The 26809-nt window shown below is 36.6% G+C and overlaps 1 protein-coding gene across 9 annotated transcripts in view; it reads left to right on the top strand.

Moving 5' to 3' along the window:
* NAV3 (neuron navigator 3) overlaps window positions 1–26809 on the top strand; it is a 534722-nt gene that overhangs the window by 494470 nt on the left and 13443 nt on the right. For all 9 annotated transcript variants that reach the window (XM_027747750.2, XM_027747746.2, XM_039386754.1 and 6 more), the window contains 9 exons: window positions 1553–1630; window positions 9908–9991; window positions 11641–11752; window positions 13060–13181; window positions 15010–15182; window positions 18855–19008; window positions 21926–22100; window positions 25845–25939; window positions 26594–26689. In XM_027747750.2, the coding sequence (XP_027603551.1) occupies window positions 1553–1630; window positions 9908–9991; window positions 11641–11752; window positions 13060–13181; window positions 15010–15182; window positions 18855–19008; window positions 21926–22100; window positions 25845–25939; window positions 26594–26689 (1089 nt within the window). The remainder of the gene's footprint in view (window positions 1–1552; window positions 1631–9907; window positions 9992–11640; window positions 11753–13059; window positions 13182–15009; window positions 15183–18854; window positions 19009–21925; window positions 22101–25844; window positions 25940–26593; window positions 26690–26809) is intronic.

Here is a 26809-nt window from a genome sequence, read left to right as displayed (position 1 = left end):
TTAAAATTAAAACAAAGAAGCTAAAGAAGCATGCCATAGCTCAGTAGCATAAATTACAATTTCTTATTTTATTGCCCTCTATATACACCTGTATACAGAGGTGAAACAACATTTCTTTCTTGTGTGTTTCAACATGATGTTTTTTCAGTATCTGAGTCTTCTTGTGATGCTCTTACAGGAGATATTGAACAGCACTTCATGAGACCTACCTCTGTGTAGCTGCAGGAATATGATGAAAGTGTAGCTTAAGCAGGAACATCAAATAATTGCACTTGAAAACCGAAAACTTGGAAAAAGAAAAGAGTCAGCCCAGGATGGAGAACAGCTCAATAATCTGTCTCCTTTGCAGTGAGCCAGTGTAAATGACCTAGCTATTTTTGTATTGTGGAAGTACACAATACTAGCTTTAATTCTTAAAGCTTGTGCAGTATTCCTTGTTGGTTTTCATGGGAGTCATAAAAATAAAGCACTGCAATAGTCTTTAGCAGTGGCTGTTATATGTTCCCTTTCCTAGGCTAGCTTCACACATTTTGCTTCTCTAGCCTGGAATAATTTCTTTTATGTCTGAATACGAAAGGGTTTTCAGAGTGAATCCCATGCTGTGCTTAAGTTCAGTACAATGCCCAGAAGTCCCAGTAACATCTCAAATAGGGTTAAAAGAGCTTAAAATGGTATGCAAGCTTCATGCTAGATATCTATCCCAGCTGCAATGTAAACAGGATGTAATGTAAATCTCTTAATGATTCTGTTTTTCATTAAAGGATACAGGAGTCTTGAACTAAGTTTATTTTCATGTCAACAAACACATTTAAAGTGACATTTATTTTTGTAAGTTGTCAAGCAAGTTTTTGAATACTATATAAGGTTTAAAGAGGCTGCATGTTTGAATTGCAGGGCCTGTAGGAAGCATTGTGTTAAAGAAAAATATACTACTTTACTTCACCTAATTTTAGACATCCACAAAGCAAAAATCTGTGTCTGAGGTAGCCATCAAAACCTTCTTCATACCAGGCAGTGGGGAAGTACTTTTTGTCACTTTATCTTAGTCTAATGTAGACATTAGATGTTAAATGTAGACATTTAACATATGTTGGTTGCATCATGTCGACAGTCAGGCACAGTGAACCTCACCCAAATGCTGTTTCATTTGCATTTGGGTGAGGTTCATGCATTCATGTTTCAAAATCTCAAGCCACATCCAGGGCTGCTCTCCTTGATTGCACGAAAGATATGTTTGGAACTTATGGGATCGGGTAAAATAGCATGACATTTCACTTGCAAACAGAGGATTGTACAGATGAGGTGATTAAGCATTTGCCCATACGTGCTCCCTTAACTGAAATCCTAGCTCATACACTAGTTAACTACAAAAAAGTAGTTGGAGCAACACTAAGAATCAACTTTAATATTTTGTTTTTCTGGATATTTTGGAGACTAAAATGAGAAACTAATATGCTGTAAACTTATTTGTGATCTCTTAAGAAAACATACCAATATAACCACAACAAAAGGAAATTGCTGAAATACTGACAGCAGTCTGTTGTTTTTCTAGCAAATTCAGAAACTGCGGAGAGAGTTGGTTGCATCACAAGAGAAAGTTGCTACACTGACTTCTCAACTTTCAGCAAATGTGAGTAGTTTTGCTTGTGATCATAAACAGTATCAAAGAAACCAGTATCAGACTGGCTAATAGCTGTTACTCAACATGTAGTCTGCAAGACTCTTACTATCTGTTTATTTTGGTGTTTTTCAAATTAATTACTTCATTAAATGTTTATGTTGCCCCAGCTTCCAAGAGAAGAAATCCGTTTCTAAAAGAAGCGGAAAGTGGCAGTGGAAATGGAAAGGAGAGGTTCCATACTTTGGGTGTGACAACAGTCCTTTCCTGTTAAGTTTCACTCTTTTCTCAGAATCAACTATAAAAAAAGGCCAAAAGTAAGGAGACACAACCAAAGAAGGGGTATGATTTGCATATTCTGATAAAATTCATTAGAGTTCCATTTCACAAAGATAAAGTTCACAAAATGCAGACAGGTGTGAAGGGAAGCACAGTATACAAGTGTATCTAGAATTCACATGCTGCAACAACAGTGCTAATATATGACTAATAAAAACTGGGCTATTTCACAGACATATTCCCTGGTGTTCCTTCCAATTGCCATATACTGGTAATAGGAATTATTGAACACGTTATCTGAAAATAGCACCCCACACAGAATGAGAGCTACAATCCTGTCTGGTTACTGTGGTTTCAGGTGAAGTTACTGGATAGTTGCTGAACAATCTGTCGTATTGATTTTTAAATGCAAATCAGGATATAATTATAGTTACTGCTGCCAAGGAAAGCTGAGGTGCAGTTGCAAGAGACCATCATTTTGCAGTTCAAGAAAGCAGTTTCCTGATGTGTTGGAAAACCCATAGAGTGCATTTCTTTGAAATGTTGGTGTCCTGAGTGTTTAGATCTATGAATACCACCATAATTTTAAAGAAATTATTTCAGTTGATGAAGTAGCACTGTGTTCATATTGTGAGAAAATAATCTCCAGCTTTGTGGAAGCTGCTTGTGTTCTTAAGACTGCCACACATGAAAACATGAAAGAGGTATGCTTAGCACTTCTTCCTCTGTTCAGGCGGCTGCAGAACATTTGTGGGTATTTGTACATCTGTAGCAGTGTACATTGCCAGACTCTTCTGAGTACTGAGAATGAACTAGTGAAGCAGATTATATGGGACATTGTGATGTTTGTAAATTCAAAATCTGGATTTTGAGTTGAGTTATTCATTTGAGAATGTATAGCTAGAATAACCAGCATATCTAATGGGTACAGGGTTCCTTAATTCATATATTTTAGACATTGACCTTCATCTTTGCCAGGTTGGGCAGTTCTTCATTCACCCATCCTGAGAGCAACAAACCAAAACCAACACTGAGAGGTCAGAAGAGCTAAGACAGTCAGTATGCCTCAGGTAGTTGTGTTTACTAATGAGGCTGTTGCTCTCTGCAGGGTGCTTTTCTTTCCACCAAGAATGCAGGAGTGCAGCAGCTCTGCATGGAAGTGAGGAGCACAGGGAGGTGGGCTGGGCTTGTGACACTGCACAGTCACAGACTTTCTCATCTCCACTCTGAGTTCCCTGGTGTTACCCAGAGGAATCATAGAATCAACTAGGTTGGAAAAGACCTCTGAGATCATCAAGTCCAACCCTTGATCCAACACCACCGTAGTTACTAGACCATGGCACTAAGTGCCACATCCAGTCTCATCTTAAAAACCTCCAGAGATGGTTGTAGTGGGTTTCTGTGGCTGGGTTTTGGTAGCGGGGGGTGGCTTCTGTTAGGAGCTGCTAGAAGCTTCCCCTGTCCCGTGGAGTCAACACCAGCCGGCTCCAGGATGGACTTCCTGCCGCTGGCCAAGGCCGAGCCAATTAGGAGTGACAGTAACGCCTCTGTGACAACATATTTAAGAAAAAGAAGATTGTTGCACAGAAGAAATTCCAGCCAGGGAAGAGCGGAGTGAGAACATGGGAATAACAGTATAGACACCAAGGTCAGTGCAGAAGGAGGGGCAGGAGGTGCTCCAGGACCGTGATGCAGACCATGGTGGAGCAGCTGCGCCCCTGCAGCCCATGGAGCACCATCGGGGTGCAGAGACCCACCTGCAGCCCACGGAGGAGCCCATGCTGGAGCAGGTGGATACATGAAAGAAGGTGTGACCCCATGGGAGACTCAGGATGGAGCAGGGTCCTGCCAGAGACCTGCGGTCCGTGGAGAGGGGCAGGTTTTTCCCTGGTAGGACTTGTGGCACCTGTGGGGGATCCATGTCGGTACAGCTCATTCATGAAGGACTACACCCCATGGAGGAGTGACCCATGGGACAGCAGTTTGGGAAGAACTGCTGCCTGAGGGATGGACTCACGTTGGAGAGGTCCATTAAGGACTGTCTCCCATGGGAGGGACTCTATGGGAGCAGGGGAAGGACTCCTCTCCCTGAGCAGTAGCAGAAACAACAACTGACTGTAACCCCCATTCCCCGTCCCCCTGCACCGCTGGGAGGGAGGAGGGAGAACATGGAAGGAAGGAGGGGTGGGGGGAAGGTGTTTTTAAGACTGTTTTATTTCTCATTCTTTGGCTCTTATCCTGTTAGTAATAAATATAAATACTATCCCCACTTTGACTCTTGTTTTGCCCATGAAGGTAATCAGTCACTGACCTTTCCCAGCTCTTATCTCAACTCATGGATTCTTAGCTGGTTTTTTTCTCTCTCCTCTGTCCAGTTGCGGAGGAAGAGTGAGAGAGCAGCTTCAGTGGGTACCTGATATCTGGCCAGGGTCAACCCACTACAACGGTGAATCCACCACCTCCCTGGGCAGCCCATTCCAATGTCTGATTACTCTCCCTGTAAAAAATTTCTTCCAATATCCAACCTAAACCTCCCTTGGCAGACCTTAAGACTGTGCCATCTTGTCCTACTGCTGGTTACCTGGGAGGAGGCCAACCCCCATCTGGCTACAACCTCCTTTCAGGTAGTTGTAGAGAGTGATGAGGAGTTATCTTGATTCCAGCAAGCCCCTGATCTAGTGAAAGACATGTCTGCCTACAGGCAGGGGTTGGACTAAATGATCATTGAAAGTCCCTCTCAATCTAAACCATTCCATGATTCTGAGCAGAGGTGTTACATCAGTAAAATTAAATTGTTTTCCTGTGGTGGGCTTGTGTTCAGTGTCTGTTCCAGGTAATAATTCAGGCTCTTGATACCATTTCTCTCTTTACTCTGCAGACAGTAAAGCAGTTTGTCCATTAATCGTAATTACAGAATTGATATTTAAATGCCAATAATTGTATGCTTTTCATAAAAAACTATGAGAGTAATTAACAAATATTGATTTAATTTGACAAACATGAAAAACCCAGATGGGCCTCTAATTTTCATGAACTTGTACTGCCTTAGAAATGCTTTCCTTGCATGTATTCATTTATTATTTATCGTCTGGTCTGAGACATACTTCACCAGTCCCTGCATTTTTAAGGAGAAACAGTCCTAATGACAAAATCTGGAATTTATTCTCAGAGAAGAAATCAAATCAATAAATTGATAGTAGTACTAAGGCTCTCATTTTGAGTCACATTTGCACATTGGTGGGCTAAAACCTCAACATTAAGTTTAATGCAGAAAAGTTTGATCACTACCTGTAGATACATCCATCTCTGGCAGGTAGAGTACTGTATGAACAGAGTATCTTCTGTGGTGCTTTTGCTAACCAGAAAAATACGCTGTCCCTTCTGATTCCTTTGCTATAATTGCATTCATCTTAGCATTAGTCCTGAACTCCTCCTAGTTTCCACACCTGTCTGAAAATAGGCAGTGCTTTTTTCCTTGCTGTGGTCTGGAGAAGGAAACTATTAAGAGCCAGAAATCTTGTTCCCTCACAGTTCATTTCGAGTGTGAATTTGGTGTTACCATTTCCCTTTGTAGAACTGAGCAAAAGTATTGTACAGGAGTGAAAAAAAAAGAGCATCTTAATTATCTTATTTCAACACTATTTGTGCCTTTCTTTGCTTCTCCTGGAAGACTGTTGGTAACATTAGTACATATGTCATTAAAAGACAGGCAGATTGAAATTTTACCTATTTCATCAAGCCTTTGCTTAATATATTATTTTATACTAAAGTCTGTCATTTGGAAGTTACAGCATTTCTCAGGCATTTTTGGAAAGTCTGCCAGAATTTTTGTTATTTGGTTTCATTTATTGTTCAGGTTTTGTTGGCTGGACTCAAGTGCTATGCTTGTTTTCAGCAGTTTATTTCATTTGATTAACCCCAAAGTGTTTTGCCTGCATATGATTAAATTCAAACAGGACCCAGCTGTTGTTTGCATGCTTAATTTACAGATTTTTTTCTGAGATTCTGGCTTTATCCCTGGTGCCTGTCTCAATGTGGCTGAAGGGCAAATCTCTATACTAATTAAGGAAGGGCCTGTTTTCAGAGCAGAAAGTGTCCAACCAGCAGACTTCCTACATGACTGACAAGGGCTCAAATTCCAGCGAGCAGCCTGAACCAGCCTGTTCAGAGGGACTTTGATCAGTGCTTTGTACTGTATAAAGCTGAAGGCTGCATGCTTACAAACTGTCATAGAACCAGGATGCCGGTAGAAAGTGGAAGGGATTCGCTGGCTAATACTCTTATTTGGCCAGCTCTGAACCACTATCCTACAGCCAAGCAACAAGATAATAGCAGGCAGCAAACAGAAAAGGTTGCCAGATGTACGGTTGCTGCTTGCAATCAGCTCGATCCCTTCTGGCCTTTCACACTTCCTTTCATTCAGCCGTGTCAGGTGGGAGGAACTTTATTTATTTGCTTTTGTTTTATAAATCTGAACACTGCAGGTCAAATCATAAAGCGTGTCAGAAGATAGATGTTTCATATGCCAATGTCACATTCACAGTAGGCTGTAAGCCTAAGAGCTGAGGTGTTTGGGGTTTGCCTGGCTAGGATCATTTACTACGAAGGAAATGTCTAAAATCAAATCTGTCATCTTAGCACTGAAGTCATACCCTGTGCATACATTGCTTTGACTATTTCTAATGGGAATTTCACATGTTAATAGAAGTCAGAATTAACTCATATGTGTACATCATGCATCATCTATGTATCTAATATGTATATCATGTTAGTGATGGATATATTTTGCTGTAGGCATACTTCCAGTAATACCCACTTACTTAATTCTAATTCCAGGATATTTATTTCCAAGTGCAAATACTGCATTGAATTTTGAAGACATATTTTTATTTTAGAATGAGCATTATTTAAAATACCTTCAGTATTCAGGCTACTTTTTGAGGTATTCCAATGATGTATGTGCTCCATGAATGAAACTACTGAACCTAACACAGAGATTTCTAAGGTGTGAGAGACTGACTGTAACTTTATATATATATATAAAAATTCCTAAATATTTTTATGAGAATACAAGAATAGAACTTTTTAGATAAATTAAATAAGCCCCAGAAACTGAAGATTAGCAATGCAATGAAAATAAATGACCATATTTGTAAGTGTAAAATAAGTTTCTAGTCAGAATTTTTAATTTCTGGTGAGTATTATTAAAGACACAGGTACTTCCTTCTATTTGCTTTAATTGTTTTCTGAAATATTTTGCATTCAGATGTTTAAATGCAAAGCCTGACCTCGAATAGGAATATATACATATACATATGTTTTACGCATACTTCAATACACATATAAATATAATGATAATCTAGTCTTTTTCAAACTAACTTTTCATATTTTGTTGTGTAGTATTTCTTTGGGGGAAAATTAATACTTTGTGTTTCATAGAATAGTATTCTGTTGTAATAAACATTTAAAGTAATGAACAATGCAATGAAAGTTTCTTTCTTGAATAGTCTTTGGTTGATGGGACTTTGAATTATGTTTCTTTATTATAAGCAAATAAGGACGTGATAGTCTTTTTCTCAAATGAATTTGGAGGAATCCATCATCCTGATCCAATTACATTTATGATGCAAAAAATTCACTATGATACTTAAAGAAGGTAATATACCCTGTCACAGTCTGAATTTTAGTAAGAACCCATAGTCATGACATGGCTGTTTTTCTCTAAAGGCTGTCAGAATAACTTAGCAGTTTCGGTGACCTTTGATGGCATTTTTAATGATGCTTTTTAGTACTTAATTTTTCCTATAAGTTCCTTGTGATTTATTCATGTACAATATTGGATGAAGTTGTAGCTGTGAAATAGGAAAATACTTTGCACAAATATGCATAGTTTGGTACCAAAGAACACTGGTTATTGCAGTCTAATTGTGAGAAATGGACAAAAGCAATGCATAATTAAACAAATTATTCCTCTTTGCAAGCTTTTGGTCCCCACTGTAATTCTCATGGTAAAGCAAAACCAAGGGCCATCAGCCAAGCTATAGATTTTCTTATGAGGCAGGGAACAGTGAGCTCCATTAGTTTCCTGTTAAACACATGTAATGAAGAGATATTTGACTCTTATTCTTTAGTAGTTAATCTACTTTGTCTCTAAATGTGTTCTGGGTCAGTGGTCATCATCTTTGGAAATAAACCACCATAGATTAGTCTAGATATTTTTTATATGCAGCTAATTATTAAAGTGAAAAGAAAGTTTAGAAACTAGTTACTATTATCTTCTCGGAGGAATAGAATAGTAAAATCAGTCAAAGGATGTAGTATTGATCAATGGTTTCAGAGGCGCATTTGATGCATATTCCAGGTTCATTTTATCTAAAATTGTAACTTCAAGAATATAACCTAAGTTGTAAAGGTTAAAATACACAATTTACTAATTAATCCTTAAGAAATTACATATGAATCTAGTCTCATGTTTATAAAAAGTTAATCCTTTACCAAAAGAATTATCCCTAAGGCATCCCTGCAGATGCAGAAAGCAAGTGGATTGACCACTATAACCATAAGTAACTAAATACATAATTTACAAATAATATAGTTTACAAGGAGGAAACTTTTCATAAATTTAATAGAATAAAATAAGGAACTTTCAAGATACTAAAATGTTTATAGCACTCTAAAATTGTTTACAAAACATAAAAGCCACTTATCAGTTAATAGCTCTGAAGGGGAGAAGCAGAAGTAGGCCACTATTATATATATGTTAGTCTTTTTTTTCTATTTGAGGGATAATATACAGAGCAAGGTGGCAAGAAGCTCTTTCCTTTCTCCTCAAATGCAGAAAAAAATAATTTCTTGACCATATCTTTTCCCGATTATACCTCAGATTCAGTACAACTACGTACACTTAAACAATTTAAACTATGTTTGTAAAAGCACGCAAATCTGCAACTGAAAAGTTTGCCAGGCACTGTGTATGAGGAAGCTCAATTAATCCATTTCTGCATATAAATATATTAGGTTTGAGTTATATTTCCAAGTGCCAAGTTTGAAAACTTTACCTGTTACCACTTTTGAGATGGCAAAGAGAAAATAAGTATTTCTTTCTGTTTTTAATATTTGATGTTGTGAGACAAATGAATGGAATTTTATGGAATTTCATGAAAATTAAATCTTTACTTTCCCTTGGCAGTACAAGCTGGCTTAGATTGTTGGTTTCTTTATGACCACTTGCCCTTCTTTGCCTACAAAGCTTGATGTCAGTTAGAAACAATGAAGAGCTGATGTATTCTTTGTATAAATTTTGCTTGTATCAAGTGTAGGATGCTGGCTGTTTGAAACAAAAAAAAAGCAGCCTTAATTTTTTTAAATCTTTTGATCTGTTTCAATTTTATTGCTTTTCTTATTGAGAAGTAGAACATCCAGTTTTCAGGATTGTCTGTTATATATACACTTGCACACATAATAAATGTTACATTTATTTTACGTAAGTTTTTCATTACTTTTATATACACAACACACAGAGATTATAATCAATATAAGATTAATAGACTAAGCAATGACCTTTTATAAAGCTAACGGTGATATTTTTTGTTTGAGACTCAGGATTTCTCTGGAGAGTTTTATTTGTGAAGGTAAAATTTACCTTTCAAGATAAAGTACTTGAATTCCCATTTTGAAATGTCCAGTAATTGAAAATAATTGCTCCTCGACTTCTATTTGGGAGCAGACTCCTTTTGGCCAATATATCAGTAAACTCAAAGCAGGGGCATTAAATCCACAATTCTGTTCCAGGCAGAGATACCTGAGTTAATCTCACTGGGGGCTGAAGAAGCCTGAGGAACACTGGGCTCACTTGGCTGATTCATCTCTCCAAGTTAGCTCAGTCTGAGTTTAAAACTAATATAAAAGAAATGGAGAAGATGTGCTTGGAGGAAAAACATATTTTTAAAAATCAAATAGATCTGGGAAAATTGTCCTACTGTCATGACAAATGCTGTTTTTCTTTCACAGGCTCATCTAGTAGCAGCTTTCGAAAAAAGCTTGGGAAATATGACAGGGCGATTGCAAAGTCTAACAATGACAGCTGAACAAAAGGTAAGTTTACCAAAGCAGATGCTTTAATGTGGAAAATAGTCAGCAAATTATATTAGAGTTTTGTTTAAAAAACACTGAAAGAAAACAGGGACATCTGTGACAATAATGCAGACACATCTTTCTTTAATAGTTGTTACAGTCTAATCTTCATAAAAGTCCAGGAGAATTAAACTGTGCAGCATTAGGCTTACACAGACAATGTCAAAGAATAGTTTCAAGATAAAATCTTTCATTTCCAGGTTTTAATTAAAACATATGCAACTGTAGGTTTACTCCGTACTGAAAGATCCCGTAACAAAGACTGATCATAAGCTGCTGTAGTGCTTCTTTCCAGCCTACCAGCATTGTCAGAATGATAGAATTACAGGAAGGAAAGAACTTCTAAGTAGAGAAAAATAACTCCATTCAGGGAGTAAATGCAAGTTAGGCATCCTATTCATGAGTAAACAATTTTGGGTTTATCTGTGTTTTGTCTAATGGGGGAAAAAATCTAAACCTGATAGGGAGTAAATTTAATGTACACCTTTGTACCACGCTCAGGATTAAGAGGTTGCTTAGTACTTTCCAGGATTGCATCTTTCTAGCCTTATTCATCTTGAAAAATATCCTATAAACAGAAAGCCCTCAATGAGCCAAACTGTGAAAGAAACTGTTTATCAGTGAGCTGTTAGTCACCACTGGAGTCAGTGTAACTGTCTACAAAAATAACATTTCACAGTCTGCTTGAGCACCAACAGATGAAATGTGCTGAGACACATTATGAACTGGATAGCAAATATTTGTATTGCTTGCTTTTTTCTCATCATAGGGGAAAAAAAAAAACAAACAAACAAACCAAAAAACCAACACCACCAAAACTCAATGGAAACTTCTTAGAACCAAAGCTTTTGACTGTTTTACAATCTCCCTAAGAGGGTTTTCTTTCCAGAAGAGGTTAAGTGGTGACATTGAAACTGATCATTTCCAAGTTTCTTTCCCAAAAGATTTAGAACATGTTCTTTTCCTTCATTTCTTTTCTATGCTGTTGAGTTTAAATTCCTTTAACCCTCATTATATAAGTACAGGCTGGACAGACATGGAAGTAATAAAAACAGTAATAAAAGTTATTTTTTAATAAAAATCAACTGTGCATTCTAATACAGAACTTCCTGCACTCAAATGGAGTAATTTTGCTTCAACTCACAGGACAGTTGCTATTAAACAGGGGCTTTTAAATTGAATTAGTATTAAACAAGTTAAATCTTTTGAAAAATACACAGATTCAGGTTGAGATTCACCCATTAAACAGTAGCCTTATATACTAAAGGATGTTATTCAAATGGTTTTATTGTCTTTTGTAGTAACACTGTTGGATTTCTCTTAATTTTATATTGAATACTCAATTGAGACCCTTTTTAGATTAGTCTCTAGTAAAAATGTGTTCTTCTTAAAATAGCATGATTGCTTTATATAGAATAAATGAAAAAGAATATGTTAGTTGACTTTGATATCTTTGGAGTAAAAGTATGCATTCTATTTAGTTGTTGCCCTTATGTTCACCCAAGCAGTCCTATGAACTTTAGTTCAACCACACTTGTAATTTTTTTTTAAACTTAGACAAACATTTTTCTTTTGATATATATTTTGAGCTCTCTTTGCTCTCCCCACAGGAGTCTGAACTTATAGAGCTGAGGGAAACCATTGAAATGCTGAAAGCCCAGAATTCTGCTGCACAAGCTGCTATTCAAGGAGCCTTGAATGGTCCTGATCATACCCACAAAGGTATGGTTTTCTCACTGTTAAAATAAATAAAGAGTTTCTCCTCAGGTGAAAAAAAAAGTTAAGTCACTATTTTTTCTGTTGTTTGAGGACTCTGTTGCAAGGGCAAGCACATTCTGCAGTGAATGGTAGGCATACTTGTGGTATTTCCAGAGCTGGAACCTTGCAGAAGCTTTCTGTCTGCCAAAGTTCCTGGAGCTTTATCATCTTAGAACTGGGTGGCAAGGAATAGATTGCTGGATGTCAAGAGTTAACCATGTCGCTGCAGTTGTGTACTGAAATACACTCAAGACACTAGTGAAATCTTATGGTGTAACATGTTTATAGCTTGGAAATCCAATCAAACTTGTAGCTTTCTAAACTGGTGATCTCATTGTTAAGAGATGAACTGATAACAGCTCAGCTCCTTTACGAAGTGCTGAATCAGTGCAGGAAAACAGGCATTTTAAATTCCAGATGTTGAATTAATTTGTCGTTGCAGTTAGACAGCTATCACATGATAAATATATACTTCAGAAGTGCCTGTTGATAAGCAACAGCAAAGGAATTACTTGAAGAAGAAAAATAATCACAATATTCATTTTTTAAAGTGTCATTGATCTTTCTTTAGAGAGTTCATTATTTAGATGTTTGCCTTAAGGTCATTTCACTGCATGACTTGAGTATAGCAAAACTAACTTCTAGGAAGTAGAAAATAATCCGAAAAGTAATTTTACTTGATATTAGTAGACAGGTTCTGCAAGAATATTTTCCAGTGATTAAGATATAGTTATCAAAGTCTTTTAAGAAATTGAAACTCAAAAGCCTCACTAACCATTTCTAATATTCTCCACTTCTTGGTTATTTTGTTTCATTTATTTTTAATGAACTCCTGCCTGTTTATTTCCATCATGGTATATTAGAAGGTAACATCTGAACTCTGATTAGTGGTTCTACAAGTCAAATGGTGCCTATACTCCTCAGAAATGTAGTACATGTGACAATAATAAGTCAAGTAATCCATCTGTAACAGACACTGTTCAGATATGAGGTTATGTGTGCATAGATTGGTGTGCAGGGTCATTGCCTTCAGGGCAGTAACGCCCCAGTTTGGAGAATCTCTCAAGTGTTAGACTAGTTGTACCCATCCCCATTGATCCCTATGTGGTTTCTCACAGGCAGCAATAACTTGAATCTGAGCCACTACAAGCATCAATGCCATTTATGTTCATTTAGACTCCCTTTGAGGAGGAAGATGCTACAAAAATATAAAAATGATTTTTATGTTGAAACAGAAACAGATGGGTTTCAAAGTAATTTCTTTTCTTTAGATTTACGTATAAGGCGGCAACATTCTTCAGAAAGTGTTTCCAGTATCAACAGTGCTACAAGTCATTCAAGCATTGGCAGTGGTAATGATGCTGATTCCAAGAAAAAGAAAAAGAAAAACTGGGTAAGTACATAGCAGGTTTAAAAGTACCTTTGAGCTATTATGTCATTTACTAGTGTCTGAGTAACATGACAGTACATTTCATCTACAATATTCCTGTGGAGTCAGATGGATATAAAGCAATTCATATGTAGCCATACTGTGACACTACCAGCAAAATAAAAATTGTTGAATATCAGCCCAGATTTATTTACATAAGTCAAGGTAATTAAAAACAAAACAAACAAACCCACAAAAAACAAGAACACAACAAGTGCAAAAAAGCTCAAAAACTAACAACCTTAAAATAGGTGTTCTGACCAAAACCATCTCTGGGCCACATTGAAACCCTGTTTGATTTTTCTTCAGTTGGAATTTGATTCAAAGGCTTGACTCAAATATGTTACGCAGCAATGGAGGGAGTTGACATCTGTAAAAATTCTCATTTAAAAGTAGTACAGAGTTTTTAAAGAAATTAAGATGCTTCTTAACTGGAGCATACAAATAACACATAGTGCTAAAGGTTTAATCAAACACTTTAAACAATCAGAAAATACGTTTTTGTTGTTTTAAAAATATTACCTGCATAAACATTTGTTTTAAAATACTGATAAGCCTTCAATCCCTTGATTTGTAATTCCACACTCTTTCATGTTTCTGCAAGGTGAACTCTAAAGGAAGTGAGGTGAATATAAACCATGGAAAAGTTGGCATGCATCTATAAAAAACCCCTATCTTGGCATGATTGCTATTTATTTTGGCAGCAGGCTTTTATACCTTCTAAAAACAGATTATCCTGTATATCTTCTCAGTTTGTCTCTATTCATTTTAATCTCAAAGTTTAGGCTATAGAAAGGGAGAATGTAGCCAAAACCCATTTCTTTCTTACTAGATATCATGAGCTGGAAAGGACTTGTTTCTCATTATGATCGGTGGTCACACTCCCCACTTTCCAATTATACCATGAAAATGACGTGTTTGAATACCTCATTTTTTATAAAGGAATCAGTTGGTCATTGAGTTCTGTACAATTTTGATCAAAACAACTTTCTGAAAATAAAAACCAAAACCCACATTTTTCCTAAGATGAGCAACTTTTTTATTTAGGTAAAGGTATCGATGAATGGGCTACTTAAAATTCACTGCACACAAAACCGTTGTCATCTTGGCTCTTGAAATAAATGGCTCTTTGGCTATTCTGTCCCTTTTCAATACTGGATAAGAGCTTCTAGAGGGAAAAGCAATGCTTGTATGTTCAGAGATCTTACCACTCTAAAGGAAACTGCAACAAATAGTATATACCTTTCAGCTAACATTCTTTTCAGTAGTACAACAGAGCAAACCTCATGTCCCAGCTTAAATCCTCTCGCTTGCAATCCAAACCATAGCATTTGCATAGCTTGGCCATTCAAAGTTTTAACGCTGAAAGTATATTGGCAAACCCAGTAAATTGGACTTGTCTTTTGATTTCCACATTTAGTAACAGCAGGTTCTACCTGTACCTATATGCAAAGTGGTTATTTAAAGCCACCCCTTGAAGGGAATGCCATGAGAATGGGATTCCACCAGGGCTTAATGGCTTTAAATGAGCACCCCTACCCCACAGTCATACCACTCGATCCTGCACTTTTTCCATAGCATTACTTTTGCACTCTGCTGGATTAATAAAGTCAAAACAAAGCACTGTATCATGTTTCTAGAGATACTGTGTTGCATATGTTAATACCTTGCTTCTGCATACTGACCTCAGGCAGTGGCTAGGATGGCATCTGCAAACTAACTTTTCAAAAGATGAGCTGCACACAAAGTGCTGTGATGAGGAAAATTACCTTGCTCTGTGTTTGTTTTCCAGCTAAGAAGCTCTTTCAAACAGGCCTTTGGAAAGAAAAAGTCCACCAAACCTCCTTCCTCACATTCGGACATAGAAGAGCTGACAGACTCCTCTCTTCCTTCGTCACCTAAATTGCCCCACAACTCAGGAGAGTGTGGGGCAACGTCAATGAAACCATCCCAGTCAGCATCTGCGTAAGTGTCTCTCTAGATAAACCCTTCTTCCCAAAGGGCATGAACTGTGAAACAGACCCCCTCCAGTGTGGCCATTTGCAGTCCAGAAACCATTGCCAGCAGCTGTGAACTTTTAATCCTGAGGTCCATCCATTTGCCAGATTTCTTGTGAGCTTCACACCATTTACACACTACTCCTCCAGTAGTTCTTTACCAGGTCGTTTTCTCCTCCTTTCACAGACTCTACCCCAAATCACCTTGCTGTACAAACTTCTTTCCAGATGCATTTCTGAAAGTTTTTGTTGTGCTCCTGGGACCAACTTTTTCATATCCACTTAGTAAAGGCCTTAGTAAAGTTTCCTTTTTAAATGATATACAAAAAATATCTTCTTTTTTTTCCAGGTAGCTATGAATTTTTACACTATACTCATCCCTCCTGTTATTACTTTATCTACTTTGTAGCTGGTAATGTATATGATTTTTAATCTATTTCCTCTCTTTTAGCAGCTTGGATTTTTTGTGGGATTATACTTTTATTCAAATTACCACCCTTAATGTTTCAGGTCTGGAAACAAGTCATCAATCAATAGCTGTCTCATTTCTTCGTTGTTTTTTGAATATCTGATATATTCTTCTTACAGAGTTTGCAGCTCTCATCTGTATTCTTCTGCTATTTTTTTTCATTCTACTAAGATCATAACTATTTCTAATTTGGGGAAATTAGCCTCTTTTCAAAAAAATGCATACTACTGATGCCAGCCTTACTTTCCTTGTCCTAATTGAGAATAATCAGGTCACAATTACTCTTCCTTAAGGCATTCAGGGAATTCTAGTCCTGTGACTGATTACTGAGCTTTATAATAGAATTACTCTGTGTCAGGTTATGTGCCTTTTATGATTAAGTTTTTATAGACTTGAATGATTTTTATATACTAGGTTTAGGAGTTTGACAGCAAATATTGCCACAAAATAAACCTCTTCAGAACAAACGTTTTCCTTTTCTTAGATTGTGTGCAGGCTAGAAAGAAAGAACTCATCTAGATCTCTGTAGTTTTGTTCAATTATTTTATAGGAAACTCATATTTTTATGCTTTCAGGTATATGTGTGTTTTGGGAAGAGGATTTCTACGTGTTCGGGACCCTAATGTTTGACTTATTATCAATTTAAAAGTCACCCTAATAGTGAAAAGTAAAAGCATTACTAGAAAAAAGCTGAACTTAAACAAAACACTTTTATTCTGCAAAATTAATTACTCATGATTCACAGATTTAATCTCACAACCTTATCCTGTCTCCTTTCCACTAACCCTGCTTTTTTCTATCTCTCTCTTTGACTTGCTCTCTAGATGTGCTAGTGTTCCCAGAATTTATCAAGGGCAAACCCACACATCTAGTCTTTCAACCCAAGCTATTTCCATGCCTGTTTGGTCTCTGAGCCTTAAATTCCTAAATTTTGTCCAGTTCACGGCCTTCTAGTTCTTCCTCTGCAATATTTTTAAATAGTGATCTGTCTGGTCATATTATCACATTTTTTTATTATTGTGACCTTCCTACACAGGATAACAGAGACATTGCATAAAATGTATTTATTTAGATTAATTTCTTTGTCTGTTATACTGATAATGTAACTTGATTTGGAAGACTTGGTTTTTCATTGCATAATTTAAATTCCTGTCTCCTTTGAGACTTTTCATAATTCTCTGCAGCCTCTGTTCAAAGATCAAGACTTACATATTTCTTCAACCTAAAGCAACCTATTGATTTAAAAATTTTGAGTTTGTAACAAGAAGGAAAAAGTAAAAGTCTTTCTAACTACTTTGAACCTTTGGAGTCTGATTAGACTTCTGAGCTTCTTTCTGTGACTGCTCAGGAATGCTAACTTATCTTTTTTGGTTTCCTTCCTTCTGATGAAGTCTCATCTTTCTGTGTAATTTTAGTATTATAGGAGCTAAGTGTTGGAAAGCTCTGGGAACTGCAAAATAAAATGCAGTTCATACTTTCTGCTTCCATTCTGCTTACCTTAAGAATTGAAACAGCTTTTTCCTGCTTATTCCAGAACCATAGCCCTTCTCTCTGCTTCATTTTTGTATTCTTTAAAGCAGGCTTGCCAAGATCTTTTTGCCCATACCTTTCCAAGATATACCAAAAAAAAAAAAAGCCAAAAGAAATTAGCCAAAAAAGAGATGACTTCCCAGTTGTCCAAGTCGTTGTATGAGATAAGATATGCATGGAAATAAAATTTCATTTCTTATTTGGTTAGCATAGGTAAATAATGGCACATCAAAACAAGAACTGTATAATAATATTCATGACAAAAATCCTAGTATATGTCTTTTTTCATTTTTACTCACATTTAAAATATTTGTGCATATTGTGAATTATATTCATGATTTTTCTTCTTCTACTTGCCTTTTTTTTTTTGCCATGAACTTCTTCATCTTCCCTTTGCGTACAATTTTTTTATATATTTTCTTGACCTGAGTCTCATGTTCTAAACCATTACCTTTACTTTCCTAGTCTGGGCATCCCTAGTCCTTATGCATCCTAGTCCTTTACTCATCCCTAGTCTGGGCATCAAAGAAAAAGCAAAATGGTCGTGTGGTCTACAAGCATAGATTCCAGTAAAATTGAGTGTGGGGCATGGAGTTGTATACCCAATTGCTGACCTGAAGGGTGCTTCATCATCTTTCCCAAAATGCCTTTGCATGCATTCTGGCAATTAAATGTTGACTTCTGTTCCTTGTTTTGTATATTAGCAGTAATAATTACAATAATAATACTTATTTCTATAAAATATTTTTCATATTGAAATTGTTAACTGTTTATAGTGACAGTAATAAAGAACAAATAACATTTATTGAGTTGACTGGAAATACTGCTTAGTGTAACAATGTAGACAAAATTCAGTGTTTTATTTTCTGCTGATGGTTCTGCTGATGATACAAAGAGGCAAAACAGTCTGTCATGAGATGTGGACAGTTGTGGGTCCCTGGGATGGTCATGTTTCAATCTATTCTCCCACTATAATTGGTCCTTTTCTAAAATTAATGCTCATGAAAAATAACCATGTGGTAATTACTTTTAACCCAGTCTTTAAGAAAAAAAAAACAACAAAACCAACCTACATTATTTCATATATCATACATTACAAAATGACAGACTATAGGCAAGACATCAGCCATCACAAATCGAAACCATTACCGATAAAAATCTAGACGATGAAGTCAAGGACTCTCCCTTTTTGTACTGTTCAAAACAGAGAAAACTACTGATGCCTAACAAATGTACCAGTAGTACAATGTAATCAGCATACTTCAGTTCTGAATGTCATTATATAGAAGAATTCTAAAATTTACACCAAAGAAATTATGGAAATATAAAATCAAATTAAAACAAACCAATGGATGATGCACAGTCAAATATAGATACTTGAAAGTAGTTAAGAATTTGTTTTTCACCACAGTAAACTAAACTACAGAGCTAAAAAGCAAGGTGATCATTTCATCTTGACAGGGCTTTTTCCTTTTTTAATTTGCAGTTTGAGCCTTTTCATATTTCTTTGATAAGTTTCTTTCTTCGCTCATAAGTTTCACCAGCAGCAAGAATTTTTCTGTACTTTGATAGTCAGTAATGATGCTGCTTTGGGGGGAGAACCTTCCTTTAATCTCCCACCTGTTTCCTACTCCTCTTTAGGATCTGTGAGTGCACAGAGGCAGAGGCTGAAATAATTCTTCAGCTAAAAAGTGAGCTGAGGGAGAAGGAGCTAAAATTAACGGATATTCGTCTTGAAGCCCTCAGCTCTGCACACCATCTGGATCAGATTCGGGAAGCTATGAACCGCATGCAGGTCAGTGCAGTAGCTTAAGTGATGACAGAGGTGCACACCAAAGGTACACCAGGTGTACTTCCTTTCCTAGTACTTTGTTCCAGGTGCCAAAAAACTGTTGATACAAAGTAAATTGCTAGATTGACAGTACATCTGAAGGATGGGTATGATAAATGTTCATCTTATAATAAAGATATTCTTAGCATTTATATTAACAGCTAAAATGTGTTTAAGAGATATGGAAGAAGACATAATCCCTGCCCAAAGGATATTTATTATCTAAACCCTATGACTGTGGTAAGCAATATGACAGACAAGCAGATCAAAAGTGATTTCTACAGAGCTTTAAATCCCTGAGCCATGGAAGGGTGGGAGTCTATGTTCATACTCTCTTATCATTTCTGATTCCTAACCGAGCTGTGGCTTCCTAAAGCAGAGAATGTAAAATTGAACTAATTACTGTATCCAGCATCATAAAATCATTATTTTGTGACACTGCTCCAAATCTTTCCTGAACACATTTTACATCAGAGGACTTTCTCTTTTGTGAGGCTGAAAGGATGCAAAAAGAATGGAAGTGTTCTTCAGTGGAGCACAGAGTTTCATGGGATTTGACTCTGTCGCTTATATACAAATGTCTGGTATCATGGTGGGTCCCCAAAAGTATCTACAATATCTACACAGTATGACATAGGTCCTTCAGTAGAACTGGGCCCTTCTGGAATGACAGGTGAGATACCTACATCATCCCTAAAGCACTGTAAATCTGCATTTGAGGAACAGAATCAAGACCATGGGTTGGGGATTCAGTTGAGACGAGGACAGATACATTTAGAAGTCTAGGTATGAACTAGGTGAAAAACTCCAGTTTTAGTCAATTGAGTTTTAGTCCTGTAGTAGTGGGGCCTAAAGACCCATCCTAAAATCATCCTGAGATAGTTGCAGAGGGTGAAGCTGAGTTGTTTGAGCATAGGCACTTGTTGCCGTTTGAACCAGCCTCAAGTATTTGCATCTTCACAGGACATATTCTACCCATGGAAGACCCTGTCATGTCACTGGAAGCCCACATTTACACAGCTGAATCCAGCTCAGTGGCTTGTCAGCTGATTTGTTCTGTGCTGGGTGCTTGGGTCAAGTGTGCCTTTAGGCACTTCTGTATAGATGTCCACAGCAGCTGATTTCATAACTACAGAATTGGTGTACTTGATGTATTTTCTAGACCTCTTTTTTTGTACCATGCCTATGGCTGTCTCAGCCACACCTTTAAACATCTGTGGTACCTGCTGTCCTCCCAGGTGCTCACAGCCCTAGGTACCGATATTACTGTGGGATATTTGGCTGAACTTCAATTCGGGGGAAGAATTATCAAGAACTGCTCCACAGATATGGTTTCAATTGTCCAGACATAAGTAAAACACTTGATCTTGAGCCACTAAGAAGTTCCAAGGAACTCTAAGAAATAGAATACAGTTAATTGCAATGGTAGAGAAAAGGATGTGAAGGCTTATCATATGATTACAGTCTTATACTAGGATATAAGTGCCTAAAACAGGTGAACTCCCCAGAGAGAGGAGTCTGCTGTAGTAACAGGCCTCCAAGTCTAAACTTCATCAAATCTGGGCAGAAGCAACTAGTTGAGATGCTATTGCTGGTAATCACCACTTTGTCTCGAGTTTTCCCAAGAGGACAGGCAGCCACCTTGCAGTTGCCAAACTCTTGATATTTTTAAGAATTGACAAATATTGGTAAGGGGCGAAAGTAGGACTGGTGAGAATGATATCTGAATACTTATATATTAAAAGTACCATAAAAACTAAAAGCTCATATGAGTGGAAGACTGCTAAGAGCTGTGTAATTAATCAGTGTAAACTGCAGAGTAGCTGGAGATTGCGTGACTCATTTCACCACAGCTCCTGATTTGAACCCCAGGCTAAACTGGTGCACTCATCTATTACCTTCTGTCACTATTTTATTGTCTTGCCCCTTCCCTTTCACTGTCTCCTCACCTTTGTGTATGTCATCTAATCTTTTTGTAGCTGCTGCAGGTTTCTTTTGTGATGCTATCCCTTATGTTTTTGCTTGTATAATATAGCTGTGCAGCCTCCACAAAAAAAATAGGATTTTAGCAGGGTGTTAGTGAATATATAATTAAATTTGATTGCAAAACCATCTCCAAGAATAAGCAGTTGCTTTGTTCTGTGCTTCATGAAGTGACTGAAAACTAGATTTAGCTGGTACCAGGCGGTTCTCAGGCTGTTTTCATTTTATTATTGTACATTCAATAATCACTTTGCACCACAGAGGATTTAGCTAGAAAAAATCCCAGTTGTTCTGATTCATCTGTCACTGTATGTTTTCATCAGAGTTTACTCTCTGTTATGTGAACAATCCCATGTTTGAATGATCAGAAAGTCTTATCTGATAGCAAGAAGAGTTATGAAATTGTTAACTATCAAATTCTACCTGCCCATTTTTAATTTAATTTTTCTATGAAGTTAATGCTTAAATTTTACATTCAGTGGCAGTAATAATTTTCTGTGACTTTAGAAACATTGACATATCCAGTAACATTCTTAACTGACTATTACCTAAGGTGTTTGACAATAGAAAATAGCTTAAAAAAGTGGGGATAGCTGGGAAAATTCTCACCACACTCAAACTATGGTAAAGTGTACAATAAACATAGAAGCTTGACACTTATGTTGCTTAGTAACTATCTTGAGGCAAAAGCTGAAACAAGGTTATCAGGGGGTTTCCCTTCATTTAAGAAGTGAAGGCAATCCAACTGCGTTATACCTCTGATACATAATGCTACATACTGCTATGAACGTGGTAAACCTGTTAGCTACTTCAGGGGAACATCACCAGAATACTAGCCTCAGTGCTTTTCCAAAAGAATAACCTGCTGTGCTTTTCTCTTGATTTCTTTTGTATATAGAATGAAATTGAGATATTGAAAGCTGAAAATGATCGTTTAAAAGCAGAGACTGGAAATACTGGAAAGCCTGCCCGGCCATCATCAGAGTCATCAAGCAGCACATCATCTTCTTCATCACGGCAGTCACTAGGACTTTCTTTGAACAATTTAAACATCACAGAATCTGTTACATCAGGTACATACTTTGAGCACATGCATGTCTCAGCAATTAGTAAGAATTTATTGTTTTCACCCTCTAAATGAGGGTGAAATATATGAGCCATATATGAGAAGCATGCATGAAAATGAAAATGCCTCATATCACTCAGGTTGACATCAGATATGCATTCAGTAATGGAGATGAAGAAGAATGCTGGTGGTCATGTCTTAAAAATGTAGCTTTTAGAAACCTCTGAATATTAGTAACAGACTTCATTATGTTTGCTTAGTTCCCAGATATTATACTCTGTACCTACCTAGTTTACAGTACTCTTCAGTCATCTAGTTTACAATTTATTTGAAAAGGAATTTCTGTTGAAGTATGCTCGACAACTGTATAAGTATATTCTCTTGCCCCTATGAGATAAATATTAGTAGAGTATGTGAAACTTTCTTCTTTGGACTTACAGATCTTTGATCATTCAGTTAGCTCCCTTCATATTTCATATTTGCAGCTGAGGCAGCAGGTGGTCTCAGTTACCTTTATCCTTTACATTTTTTTAATTTGGTATAGCTAGTTAACCTATATAGGATCAAATCCCCATTTATCACAGGAACCAAACCCCACCTGCCTTATTAGGCACTCTCCTTGACTTCAATGAATGAGAGAAAGCAAGCAGAACTTTGGTCCACATCCTGAACAGTAACATTTGATTATTTTCCATGCCATGGAGTTTATGATAATAAGACTTCTATACTTGTTTTGATAATGTAGCCAAGAAACAGAAGTACTGTCTCTAACATTAGAACCAGGGGCAGAGCAGGAGCAAAGCAGTTCTCATTAGCATAGATGCCACAGAAAGTATAATGCAGTCTGAAAGCAATAAAAATGTGGCTAATAATTGTAGAAAGAGTCTAGGCAAGAATACAGCTGGGGATGTGCCAAACTGACTGACTATAATTTGGATTGGCAGTTAGTCATATTATCTTGCCAGTCATTGATTACACAGATATTTGAGCTTTTTTTCCTGGTTAATATCAGATTTTTAATGAAAATTGGTATGTTTTTTATTTACATTCCAGCTTTTTGCAAGGTTTAACTTTCAGCATGGAGGAGCCTGAACTGGGCCTCAACATACAATGAAGTATTGCAAAAAGCAGGGAGAAAAAATTTAACTGTGGCTCCTGGTCACAGATCCACACACATTAAAACATTAAAAAACAGAATCAATCCAGAACAGAATTTTTTTCAATATGGTGATTGTAGAATGTCTTTGACCATAGCTGCCATAAGCACTTTGCCACTTGGCACTAACTCTATCTAGATACAGGAATATAGATGTAGGAAGAAGAGTATGAGGAGTTTGGAAAAGAGGAGGAGGAACCGGATGAGAATATGATGGATAAGGAGGAACAGGGAAAGAATAAGGGAAGGTGAAAGACAAGATAAAGAATGAAGATGAAAATCAGAGAGAAGTGCTTAGGAAAAGAATAGAAAAAATAAAAACTGGAAGAAAAAGAGGAAAGGGAAGAGGAAAAGGGGAAAAGGAACAAGAGAAGAAACAAGAAGAAGAACAGGATGACTGGGAGAAGTGATTGGACTCAATGGTCTTAAGGGTCTTTTCCAACCTAAATGATTCCATTTTTCCATAAGCTTTCCATAATTTTCTATGTTATTGTTCGAACTGTTTTCCTAGCATGCAAAATAATTACTTTTGGTTAAATTAGGGAAATGAGGATGCCTAATGAGAAGTTGAGGATTTCATTTGATTATGAATCTGAATTTTTGATCATTGTGATTATCATTTTGTTGCTATGCCAGAGAACTTGGAAAGGTGACAGCTTTCTACCAAGTTTTGTGGGATATCTGTGGCAGCTGGAGTACTATTGAACAAAATTCCATCAGATATGGAGAGGCTAATCATGCTGAGGACTAAGCTGAGACAATTGGGGGCTTTGGCTCTTCATATTAAAAAAATTGCACTTTCTGGGAGACCAGTGTCTCCAAATGACCATGGTCATCTGCAAATGACCAAAGCTATTCATTTTCATTTCCTAAGGGTATGATGATATCCTCCAGATAGGTTGAGCACCAAAGGGCTCAGTGGTTATAGACACCCATATTTCAGTAAATCACTGGAGTAAGAGCAGCAAACAAGGACTAGTACACAACAGGTCCAGAGTGCTAAAGCTCAGACAATAAGTGAACTACAGTTACCATAGTGGGCCTAAGGAGACTTAGCAGGGGCTAATTAAAACAGCTAGTACAATTAGAACCCCTTGGACATTTTCTCAGCCCCTGTGTCAGTGAGAGTTCTTAAAAAGTGGATTTTTTTTCCTCTATCCACAGAGTGATTCCTCATTCCTAAAGACTTAGAGGAGAATGTATTTAAAGGCTACATTAGGGTTATTTTGAGATTGAAAATTTCATAGGGGGATCAGTTATACTGTAAATTGCCCTCGGACAATTATCAAAACTCTTAAGTTTTGTGAAATATGCCAAAACACAAGACAATTGAAGTGAAACATTCAGTGTTGGTGGCACAGAAAAACTGTCTGCCTGGAAAAAAACAAGCATTAATTTATTTAAGCTCACAAAAAAAAAAGACCTCTTCATTTGACCAACTTAAAAAAAAAAACCTGCAGAATCTGGGTGTAAGTTACCAAACTTTTTACATGAAAAGTTATTTTTAATATATTCATTGAAATCATCTCCATAAGTCTTCTTTGGTTTTCCTTTGAACAAGTGACTGAATCTTACTGGCATCTCATTTAATTTGGATGAAATCTGACCCTGTGCAGAATATGTCATGAAGTCGATGATTTTCTTCAATCACCACAATAAGAATGAACAGGATTTAGGGTAGTGGATTACTGTGCTGACCTTTGAAGAAAATGCAAATCCATAATCTCTCCTAATTTGATAGTTAGCTTAAATGTCTGACAGTAAAATCCCTGAGAGAACTTCTAGAGGAAGACAGCAGTTTTAGCACTTGCAATAAAGCTACAGGCTCAGCTTTTAGTAAAAAATACATAAAAATACATACTTCTGCTTTCTCATTTTAGGAGTTAGTGAAGAGGTAGTAACAGAGGTGCAGAGCAGATCAAAATCACTTTTTACCTCCAAGAAAGATTAAGCCTTTCCTTAGCAGAATGGCTAAATACAGAGTCCCATATTCTGGAGGCATCCAAAGTGGTTTTCTAATGGAACTGTTTGTAAGCCTGTATTGTGAAGGTAAAAAAGACTCTATCCATGCCATATGTATTGAAGGTAAAAAAATCATCTGGAAAGAGAAATTAAATGCTATTTTATTTAACAGCAAACATATCAATGCAAGGATTTCTTGTTTTCTCTCCTTATAACATTTTAAAGGGCACAATGAGTACCCAAAGATATAACCTTAATTTAGTTTTTAAACATTACTTTGTGAACATATGGTAATTTTGAAAAAGTTCCAAGAAGGAAAGCAAAGACAAGACTATAATGTAAGTTTTTATTTATTTATAGATTCCCTATTCATTTCTACATGATTAGAATTCCTAATATTCCTTCAAAAAATGACAACTTGTAATGGTTTTCTCATCTCCAACAGAATGTTGAATTAGGAATAATTACAGACTAATATGATTGCAAGATGTTGTCACGGCAGTCTTTCTTTTTAACCAAGTCATGGAAGCCTATCTTTTTAACCAAAAAATCCTTTGGACAAATATTGAACTGATGATGTGAACATAACTGATGTCATTTTTCAGACTGATCACTTCCCTTCTTTTACTGTAGATATTTTGTTGGATGATGTCACTGATGGAGCGCTCCACAAAGGTCACAGTGTGAAAATTTTAGTCACTATAAACAAGGGCTATAGTCGAGCCAAGGTAAGTGCATTACCCAAAGGTCTAGATGCAAAATTATAGCTCTAGCAAATGCTGGACTATAGGAACTCAACTTTTTTCAGTATTTTAAGCCCAGGAACTGAAGGGAACTATCCTAAAGGTAACATCTCTCTTCTCCGTCATCCATGCTCAATACAGTTAGGCATTCCCCATAGACTGATGTCCTATGGCCTCTTTCTGCCTTTTTGGTAGCTCAGACAATACCAATTATCAGTTTAATTAGTAGTGTGATGTTCTGGGATTTACAATCCCCATTTAAAAGTCATTATAAATCAGATCTATGCCTTGGACTCCTTTGTGTGCAACTATGATTATGCTGCTGAGGTTATCAATTTGGAATTGCATTGTCATGTTTTCATGATCTGTGTTACAAAATATTATAGATGTGCAACATTTATTTATATTCATCTCTTTAAAAACACAGATATAATCAAACAGCAGAATAAGAATAAGTATTTCCTTCTTTATGAAGATGTACTGAAGTAATACCATGTATACCTATTCCTGGAGCAGAGATTATTAGCGACATCACATTCTAAATAATATTCTTTTTTTTTTTTGTTAGGAAAGCTAAGAATCTTCATAGAAAACTAATTAGCCCAATTTTTAGTCCAATTTCCAAAAATCTCTTTGCAGGATCAAAAACCACATGCATACCTGATAGGATCAATTGGAGTCAGTGGAAAAACAAAATGGGATGTCTTAGATGGTGTAATCAGACGTCTCTTTAAGGTAAGACACTGAAAAATTAACTTAAGTATTATTACAATTTTCTTTTTAACTTTAGAAAATTTCTGTATTCTTTGGGTTGTCTTGTCAAGTCTTTGGTTTGGTTTCTTATGCATAGCTAAC

Source organism: Pipra filicauda, unplaced genomic scaffold (assembly GCF_003945595.2).
Source record: "Pipra filicauda isolate LSUMZ 115617 unplaced genomic scaffold, ASM394559v2 scaffold4_size7858003_pilon, whole genome shotgun sequence".
Taxonomy (NCBI): domain Eukaryota; kingdom Metazoa; phylum Chordata; class Aves; order Passeriformes; family Pipridae; genus Pipra; species Pipra filicauda.
Note: the sequence above shows the minus strand (reverse complement) of the source record. Positions and strands in the feature narration are given on the sequence as shown.